This window comes from Sciurus carolinensis, chromosome 1, assembly GCF_902686445.1.
Source record: "Sciurus carolinensis chromosome 1, mSciCar1.2, whole genome shotgun sequence".
In the NCBI taxonomy this organism is placed as follows: Eukaryota; Metazoa; Chordata; class Mammalia; order Rodentia; family Sciuridae; genus Sciurus; species Sciurus carolinensis.
The window spans coordinates 17,263,055-17,283,387 of NC_062213.1; the positions used below are offsets into that span (position 1 = coordinate 17,263,055).

The 20,333-nt window shown below is 43.9% G+C and overlaps 1 protein-coding gene across 1 annotated transcript in view; it reads right to left on the bottom strand.

Annotated features, from left to right (window-relative positions):
- The window catches only part of Fer1l6 (fer-1 like family member 6), a 116,701-nt gene that overhangs the window by 17,289 nt on the left and 79,079 nt on the right, over positions 1–20,333 (bottom strand). The window contains exons 29-36 of the mRNA XM_047542602.1: positions 19,281–19,412; positions 18,307–18,432; positions 15,302–15,429; positions 9,582–9,752; positions 6,887–7,047; positions 4,478–4,620; positions 2,238–2,326; positions 1,710–1,808 (exon numbers count right to left, since the gene is read on the bottom strand). Of these exons, the coding sequence (XP_047398558.1) occupies positions 1,710–1,808; positions 2,238–2,326; positions 4,478–4,620; positions 6,887–7,047; positions 9,582–9,752; positions 15,302–15,429; positions 18,307–18,432; positions 19,281–19,412 (1,049 nt within the window). The remainder of the gene's footprint in view (positions 1–1,709; positions 1,809–2,237; positions 2,327–4,477; positions 4,621–6,886; positions 7,048–9,581; positions 9,753–15,301; positions 15,430–18,306; positions 18,433–19,280; positions 19,413–20,333) is intronic.

The following is a 20,333-nucleotide window of genomic DNA, read 5'->3' on the forward strand; positions in this document are numbered from 1 at the left end:
TAGTACTTTATCCATGCAGAATTAATTAATTCAGAAAAATAAACACTTTTTGTTCAAGCTAAATGACAATCCAAGTCACTTGCTTTCTGAAAGCAAAGGATCCTCCTGCCCAGGGCAGGGAAGGGGAAGAGGCAAGACCCTTCTTTTCACAGAGCAGTGATACCACTTGGGTTAGGGACTCGATTATTTAGCTAAAGAAAGAAGAAAATGGCATAAAGATAAACCAGGGTGAGACAAGAGGGTCTGGAACAATATCATACACTACTGAACTGCTAGAGGAAGGAGAATAAGCTTTCAAATCACTAAGAAGTGATCAACAGGGTTGAAGAAAGACCAGAGAATGTGTTGCTACAAAGGTTAAGGCAAAAAAAAAAAGTGTCTCAAAAAGTAGTAGTCAGTTATGTCAAGTGCTCCCATAGAGAACAATAAGATAAAGGCATTAAACCCAAACAGGACCTCTAGGTCAGAGACATGGGGGGCCTGGCACTTCAGTGAGAGCTGCTTCCGAGGAGAGTTGGGGAGGAAGCCAGACTGGTGTTGGGTGAGAAGCTGGGGAAGGCGAGGGAAGGAGAGAGTGGATATAAACATCTCTTTCGGTTCACGAGTGGGCCAGGACTCTGGGAGCCGCAGTCTGAACTCCCCCAAAAGCTTCCATGTTGAGAGCCATGGTAAAATACCTTTCTGTACAGGACACATTACTGTTTCCTGAACTGGTGATCAGAAAGCAATTTCAGAGAATCCCAATTCTGCCTTTCAAACTATTATTTGAGTCATGCTACTTGTATTGCTCCTTCTTAGTTAATAATTCAACTCACCCAGGTATTCTTATCCTAAACAAATGAGAATTTTGAGCCACTGAACATGTTTTGACTGCCAAATGCTTTGGTAATGTGCATTCTGAAGACAGGATGTTATTCTGAAGGCAAGGAGATATTAGCATGAGTCTGAGATGAGTGTTGGTTAAAGTACGGATTTAAATGACCTTTTATTCCTGATTCTCTACCCACTCATCCCTTTCTTTCCCTTGCTTCGTCTAAGAGGAAGCAAGGTAAAGATGTAAGACAGACATATCAGAAGCTTCATTCCCTGGATCAATGGGTTGGTATCTCTTTAATCAGTAGCACTAGCAAATGGGCAGATCTAGGTTTTAATTTTTGCATTAGCTTTATAATTGCTAGACAGATTAATCTTTCATTGATAGCAACACATCACTCTACTTTCTTCAGTTTAAAGGACCATAGATCTTTTTTGGGGGGGTACCGGGGATTGAACTCAGGGGCACTTGACAACTGAGCCATATCTGCAGCCCCATTTGTATTTTATTTAGAGACAGGGTCTCACTGAGTTGCTTAGCACCTCATTTTTTGCTGAGGGTGGCTCACGCGATCCTCCTGCCTCAGCCTCCTGATCTGCTGGGATTACAGGCATGTGCCACCATGCCAAGTCAAAGCCCATGGATCTTGACTATCTTGAATATCTTGTTGACATTCAACATCTAATTGAAACATGTTTATATAATAAAATTTACTAGAATATTTTTAAATTTTTTATTTGTTCTAATTAATCTAACTTTATCTAACAAATTAAGATGAGCTGCATCCATGAGATGTGGGTGTAGCATCTTCCGCGAGGTCAAGATTTAGTTAGGGATTAAAGCAGTGAGGAGCAGGAGGAAAGGAAGGAAGGATGGAGTTTGTTGATACACTTACCCTTTAACATAAATATCACTGGATTTTTGGCCCGTGAAGATATTTTCATCTTCCAAAATGACATCTTCCGTGTTCCAGATAGTAACCCTCAACTCATACCTGGGGAGGGGAAAGGCAGCATTAGGTAGATGACCCTGAACACTGACTCAGCTGGTATCAGTGTGATTCTAGTGCTGCTTTTGGTCCCTGAGTGTCTTCGTATCTGCCAACTTCAGAAATATCAGCACTCAAGGTCTTGGTCCCATCAGAACTGAGGATCCCGGCTGGAGATTTCAGACTTGCCAAGGGCACCAGTTACTCTGAGCAGATTCTCCTTCTATTAATAGGCAATTTTCAGATGAGGAACTTGAAGATCAAAAGCTGTCATTTCATCCATCGCTACCACCATCACCTACTCCCTGCGGTACGGGAGCAGGTGGAAAGTGGGGTATGAGTATAGGTGGCCTATCAGACCCCAGATCAAAGGCCACGACCAGTTAGTCTGCTACCATGGCCTCCTCTCCTAACGCTGGGCTGCAGCTGGCTTACCCTTTGGGTTTCCTTGGTGAAATGTCCACAGGAGGTCCAGGCTGAGGCATATCCTTGGGAAACATGTCCACCCACATCTGCAGGCGGCCCTTGTTAAGAAATTAAGATTATTAGCCTTGTGAGAGGGTAGGGGGCAAAGCTAATTGACCATGCATAGTTTTAACAGATCCCTTTACTCATTTAGAAATGAGTTCAGGGCTTAGCGTGGTACCTTTGTACATGTGTAGCATACGTGTTAACAAAGACAGAACTTAAGTTTTTATTAGGAATTAGATCATATTTTAAGAGGGGAAGGGTGGGCAGATCCTTACTGAGCAGCTACTATGTGGTAGACACAGTGTGATGCACTGATATGCAGTAAATTCTCGCAATACCCCAGTGGGGGGACACCATTACTACCTTTTGGCAGATGAGAAAACTTCATGACCATGCTTACTCACAGCAAAGTAGTAGAGTCCTGATACAGCCCTTGTCTGTTACCTTGGAAACCCTGCTTTTACACATTTCTAAAGACCAAGAAGGGGAAAATACCATCTTCTTCCTCTTACCTTCACATCCTTGTACCAATGTACCTTCACATCCTTTACCTCTGTTAACAGCTACCCCAACCATGCTTCTACTTCACATTTAGAGGCTTAGAGAAGTCAAGGAAATTAACTGAAGTTCTGTGGCTAACTAGTGTCAGTTTAGGGCCTTGTGTTCGTTGCCTGGAACTCTACCCTGTGGCCAGAGAATTCAGAACACATGAGGAGAAGCTCCTTGCATTCCGGGCTCGGCTCTTGTGTGTATTATAAACACTCATCAGCTCAGGCAAGAGGACAAGAGAGTGACGAGGGCTGGGGACAACCAGAGGAGATTTTATAAGGAGGTGGAATTCCACAGTATAGGAAGGGTGTGAAGGATTTGGGTAGGAGAGGGGTTTGACTAGGGGAGAAAAAAATAAAGGTTTTCAGAAGATGAACAATGTGAGCAAAGGTTTAACATTTGGGAAAAACACTCAATGGAGTCCTAAGGAAAGTTGGGATGATTTATTGTCTAAAGGTACATTAACTTTCATCCTTAATCAAGAAGTCACATCTGACAGGAAAAAATGAAGGATCCGTTACCAACATATCTCAAACATCTGGCAATGCATTTCAAGAAACAATCAGCTTCTACAACTGATAAGAGTTTACTCTTCCAAGGTGGACACCCCCCTTGACCCCTGCTGTCCCCAGATACTGCTGGGACAGCAGGGCAGGCGTTGCTGGCCCTTTACACTGGAGCTCACGTGCTTTGCCAGTTACAGAGCAAGTGAATCCTAAGCTGGGGCAGGAGCCACCTTGGCCTGTGGCAGAGCACCGGGGAGGGACTCACTCGGCCTGTGGGAAATGCCAGCTCTGTACTTGCCAGCCAGGAAACAATGAGCAAGTTACGTAGCCCCTCTCAGTCCCAGTCTCCTCATCTTAAAAGTGGGGATCAATTTATAGAAACCCAATATGGAGTTGCATTAAGTTGTAAAGTCAGGGGAACCACGAATCCCTGTTTAGGAAAATCCTGTGTGTCCCTTGTACCATTTAGTAATAGTGCCCCTGTTCACTCAAGATGGCCCCAGTTTGGATAAACCATTGTATGATTGTCCTAAACAGGTGAGAGGCTTTGTATAGAGGGCCTTGCTCATGGAAGCCTCTTAACCAAGTTTGTCTTCTCTTCCTTCTGACTCTTGGCTTTGCTCCGAGGTTGGATTTTTTTCCACACGGTTTCTTCTTGCCAGTTCTTCAAGGTCAGCTACCCTCTGTTGCTTCTCTAGGAAAACTCTGAGCGTGTGTGTGTGTAGGGGAGAATCTAAAGACAGATATTAGACAAGGTCTGAGGCATGTCTGATGGGTTTTAAAGCTCCTTAAATGTCAGGATTTACCAAAGAGTTTGAGAACTCAAATCATAAAAAGGAAAAGTACCCAGTCTGGCACTGGCTCCAACTTCTGCATAATAGACATTCTGGGCTAGATATTCTTCATTGTTGAAGGTGGGGGCTGTCCTGTGCATTGTGGGATGTTTGATTTAGCAGCATCCCTGCCCTTCCACCCACGAGAGGCCAAGCATTTTTGGTTGTTAGAGGTGGGTGGGAGAGCTTCTGGCATCTATCTTTAGAGTCCCCCTACACACAATACTCTAGGACACTGGAGATTAGTTTTTAGGGACAACATCACACCCCTCGGGGGAGAGCATTCCTATTGAGGCCAGGCCCGTCTTGCCGATACCTGCTCCATTCCTGGCTTATCCTTGTGGTAGAGCGGCCGGGTTTCTATGTGCTCAGGAACCAGCCTACATCCCACCTCTGGGAAATCCTCCCAGGAGTGGAGAACCTTGAGGGCCAAGTGCTCATAGGACTCCACCGTCTCCTCTGCAGGGAAGAAGACAAAGAGACTTGTCAGTTGGGTGACTTGTCAGACGGATGTTCCTGAAAAGAGGCAGCAGGGACTGTCAGGTGCCCCCTAATACTTCCTGTGAGGTTCATTTTTTAAAAATACAGAGAAATGGGGAGAGAAAAGACAACAAAGAAAAAAGGAAGGGGAAATGGAACAAGAAAGAAAGTGGAGAAGGGGAGAGAGGAGAGAGAGATGGGACAGGTTGACAAGAGACTCAGAACAGCAGGGGTCCTGGAGTAGGGCTCCATCCACCCACCAAGACAGATTCCTCTAGAATCCATGAATCACTGCTTGGCTTCAGGCTAGGGCCTCGGGGAATGTGAAACTGTTGGTAACACTGCACTAAGAGGGCCTGGGGGTCAGGACAGCCCTAAGCACAGCGGTGATGTGGGCACCATATTTGTTCCTATTGGTCTCTTGTTTCTCATTATTGCGTGATGCACCCTCACACCAGTACTCACCGTTATGATTTAGACATCAGATGTGCCCCAAAAGCTCATGTGTAAGACAATGCAAGAAGGTTTAGAGGAGAAATGATTGGGTTCTGGGAGTCTTAACCCAATCAGTGAATTAATCCGCTGGTGGGATTGACTGAGTGGTTACTGAACGTGGGGAGGGTGTGGCTGGAGGAGGTGGGCATTGGGGGCATGCCTTTGGGGTATATATTTTGTATCGGTGAGTGGACTCTCTGCTTCCTGTTTGTCATGTGAGTTGCTTCCCCCCCACGACACTCTTCCACCATGAGGTCCTGCCTCACCCAAGCCCTGAGGAAATGGAGCCTGCTGTCTATGTATAGTGACCTCTGAAACTTTTAGCCCTTAAATAAACTTGTCCTCCTCTACAATTGTTCTGGTCAGGTCTTTTAGTCACAGCAGCAAAAAAGGCTGACTAAAACTCCACCACAGGAAAGATTCTCTCCGAAGGAGATAATTTATGATAAAAATAGCGGCAGGAAGAATACTCTCAAAATAAGACAAAAATTGAGAAAATAAAATCTTCAAAAAGCTTAGAAGGACCAAATTTGATTAAAGAAAGTAGAATTTGACTTTTTTAAAGGAGCCATAGAATAAATCTCCCAATGACAGTAACTATAATCAGTTAAAAAGTTGATGGGCACAAACAAAAATCAATGAATGAAATCTTTGTCATAAAGTTTAATCAGTCAGGAACTGACTCTAAAAACATAATTTTAGATTTTTAGTGGGCAAAAAGGTAATTACATAATCATAAAATGTAGAATACTGACCAAGGAATTACATTGACTTTAGAGTATATTGTGCAAATGTGCTTTTCTCAACAGAAATCCATCAATATGTCATTCATACACTGTTGCAGTACCAATTATTTTGCATGCAAGAACCTAGGATTTGTGGGACTGAAGTACAAAGCAACAAGAAATCTTAGTACCAAGATTATGAGGCTCAGTAGTTACCAAAACACCCCGCATTGTGTCCTTAATTGAACTCTATGCACCAAAAGCACTGGACTGCTCTAGATTGGTGGCAATGCACAGATGTGACAGTAAAGAGTTGTTCTCTGTCATTAAAACAAAGGTGGATTTTTTTATCCTGAATACATGGAAACTTCTCTGGGACCTTCCTGGCACGTGCTATGTTGCTTGTGTAGAAAACCTACTTGTTGGTGTTGAAATAAGATGGTTATTGGTATAGCATTTATGGGACAATTGATTGTATCCAATTATCTATATAATATTAATTTCAAGGCTATGGTCTGTATTCTGACCTGATCCTACTTTATGATCAATACTTTAAAAATCCAAAAAAAAATGTACATGAATATGGATAAGGAACTTGTAGCATTAATTAATCAATGCTACAATTAATTAATGTCATTATAAAAAATGAGCAGGATGTAACTAAATAGCATAGCCATGAAATGGAATATTATCCATGATCATTTGAAAGAACAAAACAGAATCATATAACCTATTAGAAATCCAAAAAGCAGGGTACAAAACTATGGCATGTTTCTAGTTCTTTAAAGACATAATATATCATACACACACGAACACACACAGAGCAAGGAAATATGTCAGAATGCAGCACGGTTAGTTGTCTGAGTTTGGGGATCATGAGTGGTTTCCATTCTCCTAATTGCTCTTCCATATTTCTACCGTGGGTATGCATTACTTTCTGATAGGGGATACACTATGCCCTGGAATGCCATGGAATCGCGCTCTTCAAGAGAAGAGCTACAGCAGAGTACTCTGTAGGGGGTTACCAGTGTCCTGGTCGGTGAAGACTGTTTTTCCAGAAAAGACCTTGCTTCCAATCTGTATCTTCCCAGGGCGGAAGTAGGGTCCATCCAGCTTGTTGTCTTTGCAGAGCTTGGTGAGGATCTCCGTGGGTTTGGACGTGTCCCTCCAGGCATTGTACCCTTCTCTGAAATGTGGAGGAAGTTACAGAAGGGGTGAGGCCTGGCGTCCCCTGGAGAACACACTGAGGTTCCCCACAGGCTGCCCAAGGATGACCCATGCAGGCACCTTAGATTCACTTGCCATTCTGTACACCTGGGCTGCTGTTTTTCTTCTGTTTCTCTCCTTTCTGGTCAAACACCTTTGCTTATGTCCAGCTTGCAGGTAAAGCAGGACTTGTGAGTGGAAGTGACATTCACAGAACAATGTCAACCATTTTAAAGTTCATGAATTTGGTGGCATTTCATATATTCACAATGTTGTGCTACCACCACCTCCAACGAGTTTCAAAGTTTTTATCACCCCAATAGAAAGCCTTATCCCTATAAGGCAGGTACTCCTCTTTCCAGCTCCTCAGAACCTGTGACAGTCACCAATCTGCTTTTGTCTCCATGGAGTTCCTGGCAAATAACTTTTGTTGATTTGGTTTCATGCCCTGTGGCTGCTGCTTATTCTAAGAGAAAAGCCTCCCTCTTCCTTTGCATCTCTCTGCTCCTTTCTTCCCTTCTTTTCCTCCACAAAAACTATAGACTCAAGTCACATGCAGAGGGTCTGCAAATGTTGTTCTTTTAATCAGTTATTTTCAAGAGAAGTTCCTAAATCTCCCCAAGACTTTCTTCCCTTAAAAAATAGCTGTTGGTTAAAAATTATTAATTTGCAAGGAAGTTCTAAGAACTCTGATCAAGATAGCTGGGATGTATCTGCACATTGGGACACAAAGTTCATCAGAATTTAACCAGCTTAAAAATATGAATAAATCAAAAAAGGACCACAGAGTAGTTTCCCACATAGAATCTGTGATGTGAAAGGTCCTGGGAAGTTCCTCCACACCAGCCTGAAGCCACACACGGCCTCCCTCCAAATATGAGTGCCTATCGTATCTGAAAGCTGTTTGAGTGAATGAAGGTTGCATCTTCCATCAAGAAAGTGCTCCCTGGCAAGTCAGCCATCAGGAACTCTTCTGAATGAAGGTTGCATGACATTTGTCTGTGGTCACCCTCTGATTTCAGAATAGGAAGGCCTAATCACTCTGAGCAGAATCCTCCAGGGTACTTGGAGAGTCAGGAAAATTACCAGGTGACTTAGGCATTCACTAGAGTCCCCTCGTGAACTGGATTCTAAGCTCCCGAAAGAGCAGACCAGAAAGAGAACCTGCTAGAAATCTTGCCATGGAGGAGATCAGGGTCTGACTTCCTCAGTGACAGTGTGAATGGGCACTGCCCTTTTAACAGGTCATTTGGTCATAAGTACATTGAAAGTCCTTAAAATGTGCATTCACTTTAATAGAATAATCCCCATTGATAGAATAATCCATTCACGGATACCCAGTGAATTCAGAGAGGTACTTGGTAGCTTTTACATGAGAATGCTCACAGCAGCAATATTTATAATAGAATAAAGAAAGTATTTGTGACCTACAGTTTAGGAAGGCAAAGTGACTCCATTATTTTATAATAAATTCATATGATGGAATACTATAGAGCTATTAAAGTATGATTACAAAGAATACTGATGACATTATAAAATCTTCGAATATGAGGGCTAATTAGTATGATGGGCAGTTGACAAAACTTCATGGATAGTGTAATTCAACTTTGGGGAAAAATAGAATAGAAAAAGGTTAAAACAAAATACACAAAAATGTTTATGTACATTATTTGGGGGTAGAATAATTAGGGTATTAGTTTGAATTTGTAATATTTCTTAAATTTCCTACAGTGACTGTGAGTTATTTTATATTCAGGAAAATAGTCTTATAATTATACATGGAACACCAATGAATGTTCTTTGTTTTTCCAGCTGAAATTTGTAAAAAAATTTTTTTAAGATATCAGATATGGGCTGGGGTTGTAGCTCAGTGGTAGAGTGCTTGTCTAGCATGAGTGAGGCACTGGGTTTGATCCTCAGCACCACATAAAACAGTGAATAAAATAAAGTCATGTGTCTATCTACAACTAAAAATTTTAAAAATGATATCAGACACAACATGCTTAAAAAAAATAAGTTGGTAGTCTACATTTTAAATTAAGTATAATTCAAAATCTTTGAAAAGAGATTTAGGCCCAGTCTTCCTTCATTTGTAAAATAATATTTTAATGAGTTCTTGAGGAAATTGAAAGAGATTCTCCACATAAGGATCTTAGGACTTGCTGGGTGACTCCCAGCATGCATTATAGGATGCTGAGATACTGACATCTGCCTTATTTAATCCTTCTAGAATCATTCCCTGCCAGGGCACATCTGATGGAACAAGTGTATCATGATTCAGCCTTGAATCTTGAAAAACCTGCCCTGGGTTCTAAATAACAGCTGCATTCCAAACCTGGTGACCCTCAAGTGCATAGAGCAGCGTCCCCAAACCAGCACAGCTGATATGGAGCACACTTGGGATGTGAAAGCTGGACCAGTTTGGTCTTCCTAGCAATTGACAGGGGGACACAGAGTCTAGAGCCCTGAATGGTCATGGCCTCCAGTGGGGTCTCTGCCGGAGAAGGAACTTACATTTCATACTGGCCCTGCAAGCCACAGATGGCACGGTGTTTGCTGTAGAAGCGGTTCTCTAGGTCTATCTTGGTCTCGCCAATGAGGTCATCTGTCCCAATCATGTCATGGTCATAGATTAGCACGGAGAGCAAGGACTCCTTTGGGAATGTGGCCTGGATCTCGAATGACCTGCAGTCCAAGCAGAGGCTTCAGGATTTACAATGTTTGGCAACAGAAGGAATTTTTCCCAGGTTCGCTTTTAGCTAGTGCTATTCACATCCACTAACTGCTCAACAATTGCATTCACCCTGGACAGATATTTGTTTAGTTTAATTTTGAACTGAGTACCAAAATTATGAGACTCAATAGGTACCAAAACACTCTGCATTGTGTCCTTAATTGTCTATTTCCAATAGCCAATAATTTCCCCTTTGATGGGCCATGTCTTAAGAGTCTTCAACTAGTGATTTTGGTCTCAAATGGGACTGATTTGCAGTCTTGGTTTGCAATCGACAACCTCCTGGTTTTACAACCAGGGTAAGTTAATTAATCTCTGCATAAATAGGGGTAAGTAGGTCTTTCTAACATACATGAGGCTAAAGGCAATGCTGTGTATATAAAACATACTTCACCTCCAAACACGCAACTCAAGCCCAATAAATTGCCATTTCCCTCCATTGTTGCTTTATCAAGGAATACCAGCTAGATATATTTGAAAAGAAAACTCTGAAAAATCATAAGAACAAAAAATTCCCAACATGCTGTCTCTACGAGACCCTGAGCCTTTTAAGAATAGGGACCTGCTCTTTCAGTCTCTGCATTGCTGGAGCTTAAATTGACCTACAAAAAGGATACTTAATGAAAGTTGCTTTGAACTGCAAGGGATCTCAGAAATCGCCACATCCCATACCTTCATGTTACAGATAAAACCCCTGAAACCTAGTTTTCCATATCCTTAGTTAAGAGATATGGAAAGAAACTGCAATGCTGTCAGATTTCTTGTGACAATGGATTATCTATATTACTGAGTTCTTGCATCAAAGCAGATGCTTAAGAATTAAACTGAGTGAAATGTGGCATTTTAGAGAAACGTCTTTCTAACCATAAAGTCAAAGGTGCACTAGCGTTTCTCTAGCTGGTGCAGACTCTGGTCCCTCTGGGACAGGTGGGCTGGGCTAGGATCAAGGGACAGAGAGGAAGATGGAGAGTGGTAGGCTTTTTATTTCCTGCATGTCCATGGGCCTGTCTGGTCAGATGTCCTCATGGTCAGGTCACTTAGTTCTGACACTCCCTCTCCAGTGTGGCAGAGACTGCAATCACAGCACAGCCATGAGCCAATTAAACCTCCCCAGGGGAGAAAAAAGCACAGACATGGCAGCTCTGGTGACGGTGACTGACAGCTGCTCCAGCAGGACAAGGATATGGCTGTCCAGGTGTCTTCCATCTGAACGCACAGTGTTGCCTACCTGGGCTCCAAGATTTGGATTCTCGCCTGTAATTGATATTCAGGAGGTCACAGGGAAAAGCCTCCATTGGTCACCAGGGCTGGCTGCCACTAAGGGATTTAATAAGTGCTTAACTGTCCCTGGTAACCATGACAAAGGACCCGATTGCTCTGGTCCATCTCCCCAGGCTGGGCTCACAGATTAACCTCTGTCGGGGTTCCCAGGACCCCTGGCCCTGGGCGAGCACATGGTCCCAAGATGGCGCCTGGCATCTTGCCAGTGCGGTTCTACTTTGAGACTAACAAGTGACGCTAAAAGAAGGAAGTTACCCTCATTGGGCCACTATATATGATCGGCGTGTGTACACTGCCTGCCTAGATTCACTGTATTGTTTTGTTTACGCTCTCCCTTCGCGCTCTGTAATGTGATTGGTTGCTTATCTCTACATAGGGGCTGTAACTTCCCTGTTAAGAGGAGATTCTCCGTAGCGCTACAATAAAGATAGACACTGAATTAACGAGCTCTTACTGCCAGCATTTATCGCGTCATTCCTGCGGGTCGGGGAGCGCGATAAACCTTACCTTAATTTCAACTAGAGCTGTCATTTGGAGTTCCCCAAAACAGCACATGGTGGTGGTTTCCCCAGTCACCCAGGCGAACACTAGGCTTACACCAGCTTGTGCTGGGACATGCTATCATTAGCTGCACTCAATGCTGATTTGAGGAAAGATAATGCATCATGAAATGAGCAAATATGGAGACAGTAAGAGCATGCAGACCCCTGAGCTGCAGAGCAAAGATGTCCCAGGGTTCCTCTGTTCATTCATTCATCTCATTCCTTCATTTGTTCATGTGATATTTATTATACAACCACTATGTGCCAGGTACTGTGGATTTTAAGAGAAGTAGAATCATTTCTGGGTGGGGAAGGCAGATAAGAAAGTGGCTAAAAATGATGGCTCAGAGGAGTCACAGGCAAGGTGTTCCTGGAAGAGGGGAATCAGGGAACAAAAAGAAATCTCTTCAGGGGGATTGAATGTGCATGGGAATGCTCCCGGCTCCAGATCTGAGGAATTTCTAATCTCAGCATCTGACCCAAGCAGGTCAAATTCACTAACTGTGTAGTCTCAAAAGTCCATACACCTCTCCATTATATATCACACAAGAAATGTCGTATTCATCTGAGTTAATGCATGCCTCCTCCAGGAGCGTGCAGCCTCCAAGGAAATGGGGTGAGAACCTCTTTATTCTTCTCCAGCACCTGACACATCTGCACCTAGGGTCTGTCTTCATTGAAGAGAACAAATGTTTGCAAACTCCTCGCAGGGTGCAGGTGGTTGTAATGCATCAACTTGGGGAGACCATGGTCCCCAGTTATGCAACTAATTGAGGTGTAGCTGTGGAGGTATTATGTAGATGGGACTCACATCTACTACTAGTTGACTTTACATAAGAAAGATTGTCCTTGATAATTTGGGAAGGTCTCATCCCACCAGGTAAAAGGCCTTAAGAGCAAAGTAATAATATCCTAATAATGAGCAGGAACCATATACAGTGTATGCTTATGTATCCCAGCTGAAGTCCTAACTGCTGTGCCTTAGACTGTGACCCTTTTTGGAAATGTTGCTTTTACAGAGGTAATCAAGTTGAGATGAGGTTGTTGGGGTGACCCTTATCCAATGACTGGGGTCCTTATAAGAAGAGGAAATTATGCAGGGACGGACATGCAGAGACAGAGGACAATGTGAAGAGATGCAGCAAGAGGCCTTGTAAAGATGAAGGCTGGGACTGTAGTGACCCATCTCCAAACCAAGGACAGCCAGCAAGGCACTAGCAGCTGGGAGGCAGGCCCGGAGCAGAGTCTTTTCTACAACCCTGGGAAGAAGCCCACCCCGCCAGCGTCTTGCTTCCAGACCCCCAGCCACTGGAAGTGTGAGGCACAGCCTTAGGAGCCGATACGCATTCTCAGGTGGCCACCCGTCTCTTCTGGGGTAGAACCTGGGTGAAAGTCCCAGTTCCTGCCTCATCCTGCCCTCTCCCTACTCTGGACTTTGCATGGGCTGCTTTCTAGAGCACCCAACACCCCGGTTCCCCCCGATGGCCAGGGTCCTCCCAGGGCTTTCACGGGACTTGCCACGCTTTCTCAGAATCACGCATTGACTTATTTTTCTCCCAGCATTCATAGGAAGCTTGGAGGCTCTAGGGCGCCTGACGCAGGGCAGACTCTCAACAACCGTGAGGACTGAATGAAGTTCTGCAGGTGGACAAGGAAAACAAGGTGTGTCATGTCCAGGATATGGCCAGGACACGGCCAGGACAATGTGAATGCAAGGTGTGTCACGGTCTGCAGATGTGAATGAGCAAGGGGAGCTAGAGGCCCCCACAGATCAGCTGACGGTCAAGGCAATGGAGATATCAGGATGCATTTTGGGAAACTGAGGGCCACCCAGGAGGAACTGCCAGGCCCTGTGGATAGGCAGCCTCAGGTGGATGCACAGTGACAGGTCCCATCAGATCCCACTGACCGTGGCAGAAGTTCAGTCGTACACTTGTCATTCCTTCATTCCACAGATACTCAGTACTCTCCTGTTCCAGGCCCTGTCCTCGGTGCTGGACATGGCGTGGACCAAGGGCCTGCTCAAGTAGATCTTCTATTCTACCAGGGAGCATGAGACGGCCAATAAACACCAAGGCATCAACTCAAGTCAGGCTACCGAGGAGAGAGCAAGGCAGGGCGAGCAGCCAGGGCATGAGGTGGGGAGGCCATGACGGCCTCACATAAAGACCCCAGGGCAGACATGGGAGCCCACCACTCTCCTTGCTGGAACACTGTCAGGTAGAGCCAGCAATTCTTGTCCCCAAGTAACAATTACAAACACATCTGACAAGACAGCCACACCTGGAGAGCTTCTGGAAGAAGCCCTGCAGAGCCAGAGGCAGGCGGGAATCGTCCATCATCCCCTTCTCTGTTTGCCATGGCCACGGGATGGGTAATAAAACCAGCCTAATTCCAGGTGCCGTGATGGAAGCAGTTAGTGAACAGAGTCTGCCAAGCACTTGGCAGGACAAAGTGCTGGTGACATCAACACAGGCAATGACAAAGGTCGTCTCTGGATCAGAGATGCAAGGGTGAGTTTCCCTGGCACTGCCATTTCAACATCCCCATTAATCTGGACAACCAAGATCATTTATTGCCTCATCTTCTCAGGAGCTATAAAATCTAAGAGACTGATGCTGGTCAAATGTCAGAGGGTCCAAAGTGATTACAAAGACGTAAATGATTTTAAATGAGACTGATGGAGATTTCATCCCAGACTCCTAGTTACTAAGAAAAAAAAAAAGAAATTAAATGTACTTCAAGTGTATCCATTGCTAAAATTTTCAAGGAGGAAGGGAAGGGAGCTGTATTTTGAGTATTAACTGTGTACTAGCAGAGACCACGTGCTAGGTGCTTCATATATTCTTTCAAAGGAGTCTGAAGAGTCAGGTGCTATACTATTGCTTTACAGATGAAGAAAATTAGGATCAGAGAGGTTAGGTCATCTGTATAAGGTTGCACTACTTGTATGTAACAGAGAGAAACCTGGGTTTCTTTTTATTCCAAAGTCAGGGGCAGCCAGGTGTACAGACTCAAGCAGGGGACACCAATGTGTGACTCAGCAATGAGGGTGGTGAAGTTGCCGTGGGGTGGGGAACTCCTAGGTGACCAGCCCACCTACACAGGTAACCATGCAATGGGTTTTATCACTTTGAAGGAAACCAAAACACAACTGGGGACTTGGTTCAATTTTTTGATCTCAGTGGCCACTTTAAATTAACAGCAAAATGATGTGATAGAAAAATCTGTCCCGTAGGGGACAAAAGACCAAACATCTGGCCCCGTCTCTTCTAATTAGGAACTGTGTGGACTTGAATATGCTTCTTAACTTCTCAGGACTTTACCTTGTTTGTAAAAAGAAACCTCTTTGTCCAGAAGTAGGAGGTGGAAGCTGATGACCCTTCAAGGTGCCTCTTAAATTTAAGATTGAGAAAATGGCTATTGGAACACTATGTAATTGCATGAAGACCACCATGTACTACCAAATTCCTGAGTGGTCCACAGAAAATTCTACCTGTCTCCATGAACAGACTTGATTAGCCTTATCAAGAGCAGAAGTCATCATTTAACATTCCACCACTACTTAACCCAAGACTCCCCTACACATGAACACAGGCACATACACACATCACCCCTGTAAGAAACATCACAGGAGAAGACACAGGAAGGACAAGGACAGCCAGATGACCACCCACATTCCAAACACCGGGTTCAGTTGTTTGGGGATGTATTTGTCACGCTCCTTGATTTCGGTTTTGCCAAGTCTGAGCACAATGTAGGGATCTGATTTGCCATCTGGATCAGCTGGGCTAAGATTAAATGCCTGGGGAGAAAAAAGAAAGAGTTTCAGCACTGGCTGCATTCAGGGGTCATAAATGCTTTCCTAAATGGATCCCCAAGTCCTGTTTCCAGACGCTTGGATTTCATGGGACGTGGACTTTGGGATTTTTAGAGCTCTCTCAATGATTCTAGTGCACAGCCAAGGTGAAGAACCATTGCTTTAGCATCTCCATCTTGCTGTCAAAAGGAAAATTATTGGCTTTTCCCAAGTTCAGCTTTCTCTGGTGATGTCTCCCCAGTGGAAAGCAGCTCTGGGCACAGACTAAGAAGGAACATGTTGGACCAGGAGGCAGAAAGCGTGAGTGAGGTTCTAGTCCTAGTTCTGCCTACTCGTGTGACTTTGGGAAAGTCATGCTGTCTCTAGACCTGAGTGTGAAGTCATGGGGTGGACCTGAAGGGCCCTCCCAGCATCAGTGCTTTCTGACCCATGACCCCTGCAGTCCCATCCCATTCACAGTGGCCTGCTGAGGGACGATCTGTGTCTGAGGGTGAAGCCTGATTCCAGGCTAGCTGGGCCTTAAACTATCAAAATCAAATACTGTGCAGGCAGAGACCAAGGTCAAGGCTGTCCATCAAATAGTTGGAGCAGCTCCACCCTGCAGTGCAGCAGAGTGAGAATCCCACATTTAAGACTGGATCCCACAGACAGATAGGCATAAGCACATCAGAAAGAAAGTCCCTAGAGCACTGCCTCATAGGTGAAAAGTGTAACCGACCTTTATGTCAATCACAAGGGGAGAAATCCAATCCAAAATGGTACCTCCTCCATTTCTTCTTGTCACATCACCCAATTTTAATTCTCTGCATAGCCGTCACCTCTAACGTTAATACTGATTATTTATCTGTTATTTTATTTTCCTATCTTCTTAACCCCATACCACCCTCAACTGGACTGCACTTTCCATGAATTCGAGGGCACTCACTGTCTGTCTTATTAATTACTTTACCTCTAGGACATAAAATAGGGTCTTTTAATATTTGTTGAGTAAATGAATGAATGAATGAATAAATGAAAGAATAATACGTTCATTTAAGAAAACACGATGCAGTTACTATAAGGAATGAAAACCCATATTTACTGATCTTAAAAAGAAATCCAAGATATCTTTTAGGTGAACTCCCTGCCATCCCCAAAAAATAGAGGTGAGGAAAATGTTTTGCTTTATGCCATTTAAAGTAGTGTTTTAAAAACTCCATTTAGTGTTTTCTTAAATTAAAATATTTCAAAGTTAATTTATGACTTAATTAGTTACATATCAGGATGAGAGAGGAAACCACACACTGCCGCCACTACCGCAGAGGTCAATGAAAAGCCCTAATGCAGTGAATGTCTCCCTTTCTGCAACCCAGGGCCACCACCCTCTGACTCTGTTCAAGTCCTCCCATCCTCCCTTCTCCATGCTGCCTCCTGGACAGGAATCTGATCTGCCCTCCTGTCCTTGGTCCAGAGGGTGCTGGACATGGAATAAGGTGGCAAATGCTTCTCTAGCCTTTGTGGCCTACTGAAATTCTCCCTCTCTTTCCTACTATCATACTCTCATAATTCTGGAATATCCAAACAGCATCCCCCCAAACCTTAGTTCTCTAGGCTTTTCTGTAGAAGAAAAAAATGCATGGAGCAATGAGTTTAGAGAATGGTGTTCAAGATTTCACAGTTAAGTAGGTCTCTTTGCTTCTGGAATTCTCAGAGTCTTGAATGTGCAAATGAGCTTTGCAAATCTCAGGAACTGGAGAAGGGAAATGAATTATTAGATTCATTATTGCTCAACTTTACTTGAACACACTGTCTGTTTCTCGAGGGATGCAGGTTAATTATCTCCCAGGACATGAATAACTTCCTGAATGCAACTTTGAAAAGGCTGCTCTGGAACCATCCTGTGGGTGGGTGTTTAACAGAGACTACCTGACATTGTCAGTGTAAGTACTTCTAATCTCTCCAGGTAGCTGGGACTTTCTTGAGGGCAGTGACCTTGATCTCTCTGTCCCAATGTCCCTGGCACATAGTGGTTGTTTGGCTGATGAAGGAAACCTGAGAATTGCAGGGTGGAAGAACAGCTGGTCCTCCCTCAAATTAAAGAAGAGCCCATTTTTATTTTATGCTTCATTTATGCTTCTTAAAAAGGAGATAGGTAATGTAAGGAAAGATGACATAAAATAGGACTACTGCAATCAAATACAATTATGAAAGTCAAGTTCAAAGTCAGACGATGAGAACAATCCATGAACTATTAGGGTCTGTACAATTGCCCTGATGGTGCAAAGCAGGTGTGGCTATTTGGTTCCCAGAGTCCTGCCAATCAGTCCCAAAAGTTTCATAATTAAAGTTTTGTGCTGTTATTATCAGAAAGGGGGAAACCCAGCAGAGATAATGTTTTTCCTGGAAATATATTCAAAATGAAATTTCTGGCTGTTGGATGTAGAAGCCATTGGGAGAATTTCACAGTGGCAACAGATGAGCTCCCTGCTTCAGCCAGGAAATGTCCATTACAGTGACCAAACTTCACACCCTGTTAGAGACTGAATTGTGTACCCCACTAAAGGTATATGTTGAAGCCCCAACCCCCAGTGTGACTGTTTGGGGATTGGGTCTTCAGCAGGTAATTGAGGTCAAATGAGGTCATAAAGCCTAATCTGATAGGGCTTGTGGCCCTATAATAAGGGGACAAGATTCCAGATTGATCTCTCCCCACAAGCCAGTGAGAGAGGCCTCACAGAAACCAACCCTGGGCACCTTAACCATGGACTTATGACCTCCGGAACTGGGACACAGATTTCGGTGGTTGAAGCCACCTGGCTGTGGTTTTTGTTCTGGTAACCCATGCAGACTACTACACCCCCTTGGAGCAACACAGGGACTCACCGCGACAATGTACACCCTGATCAGGACTTGAACAGGGTGGTTGAGTGGAATTCCTTGCTGGATTCTTAGCTGCCCATTGTCCTCAGAGCTAGAATCCTCGGGACTTTTGTAGATGCAGAAGGAGCCCTGGAACCACAAAACACAACGAATTGAAACAAGAGGGTCAGTGTACCTCCAAAAATCAGAGCCTAGAGCTAGCTGGATGGACACAGCCCAGGAATCAGCAGGACCGGGGTCGGTGCTGCCCTTGCCAGAGGGATGTCCTCCGGCAGCTCCTGTGAGTTGCTGGCATCTGAGCATCTTCATGGGACATTGGTGGGTTGGGGTTGGTACATTAACACCCTCGTCACAGCAAATAGGACCCAGGATGCTTTCACCCGCTCACACTTCCCATCTCATTCCATCCCCACCGCAGTATTCCTGTTTCCAGATGAGGCATCTGAGGCTCAGGAACGTGGCACAATTTGTTCCAGGCTATGCAGCTAGTTAGGATTATAACTAGGATTAAAATTGAGATCGGCAAAGTGCAACACCCATGCCATGCCAGCACAGCATGCTGCGCATTAAAGGCCCTGCATGCAGGAGGTGCATAGCAAATGCTAGCTGCAACTCTATGATGCTGATACCATACGGCTACCAGATGGGCACGTGTTGTTCAGTTTAGTTGTCCAGCTGGTAGGCTTGATAAATCACATACATAGAGTGTTGTCGAAGGCCAAGTGACATTCTGTAGTCCTTTCGGGTAATGACTCTGTCTCCTTGCAGACCTCAGACTGAGCTCCACCCCACCAACCATGAACCAAAATATCTCCGAAGACTGGAGCTGACTCTTGTGGAGTTCCAGAGAAGGTCTTGAGTAGAGGTTAAGGATTGTCCTTAAACACATCACCCACCACAATCCCATTACCAGAATGAGCCCCAGCTGACATTTATCGACAGAGTAAGGCAAACAATGGGGTGAGCAGGGAACCTGCCTTAAACTTCCCTATGACTCTGTCTCCATCCAGAACATGGTCATCTTCAGTAGATTTGCCTCTGAAGAGCTCAAATGTTTTCACCCAGTCTTCAAAATTGTTGAATTCACTCTCAAGATCGCCCTCATAGATCTTTAGGGAGAAAGGAGAAGATTATGCTAAGCAGAAGGGAGGCACAGGATTGACTTAAAGAGAAAAGCTCAGATTCTCCAAAATACATGCTTTTTGGAAAAATGTAAGGTGCCACTGTTAACTTATCTTTCTTTTTGTTTGCTGGTTTGTTCGAAGTACCAGGAATTGAACATGCAAGGAGGCACTTTACCACTGAGCTACATCCCTAGTCCTTACCCCCTTTTTAAAAAAACTTTGAGACAGGATTTCACTAAGTTGCCCAAGCAAGTCAAAACTTGTGATCCTCCTGCCTCAGCCTCTTGAGTAGCTGGGACTACAGGTGTGTGCCACCACACAGGGCTTATCTTGAATAAGACAACTATGGTTTGGTTCAGGATTCCAGGAACTACTATTCTGAACTTTTAAAAACTTTCCTGGTAAACTTTAAAACCCAAAAGAAATATAGCTAAACCAAAAAATTTGTAAAATACACAGGTATAAATATGACAAACCATTTCATAGTTATGGTTTGCTAGATACGAACTATAGAACTTTGAGGAAATTCAAATCAATGATGTTCATTAGTTCTTAGCACATATAAAGTAATGAAATATTTGTTGTTATTCTAATGCACATAGGCATGAATTTTCCAAGTGGTAAGTGATATATGTACTTTAGAAATGCAAAATAGAATTGAGCTTCAGATTTAGTAATATAATGAAATTATTTATTCAAATTTCCTAACAAAATTATGTACCCAAATTGGTTATCCATATACATAATTTTCATTCCCCAAATTTTCATATCCACAAATATGCCTCTAATACCTTCTGAATGATGTCAAGATCTATCTGATGGAATTGACTTTATCGGAGTTAAAACTCCTGCTTGTCTAAGCACCTACACACCTGCATGGTGATGTCAAATCCACAAGGTGAGTCG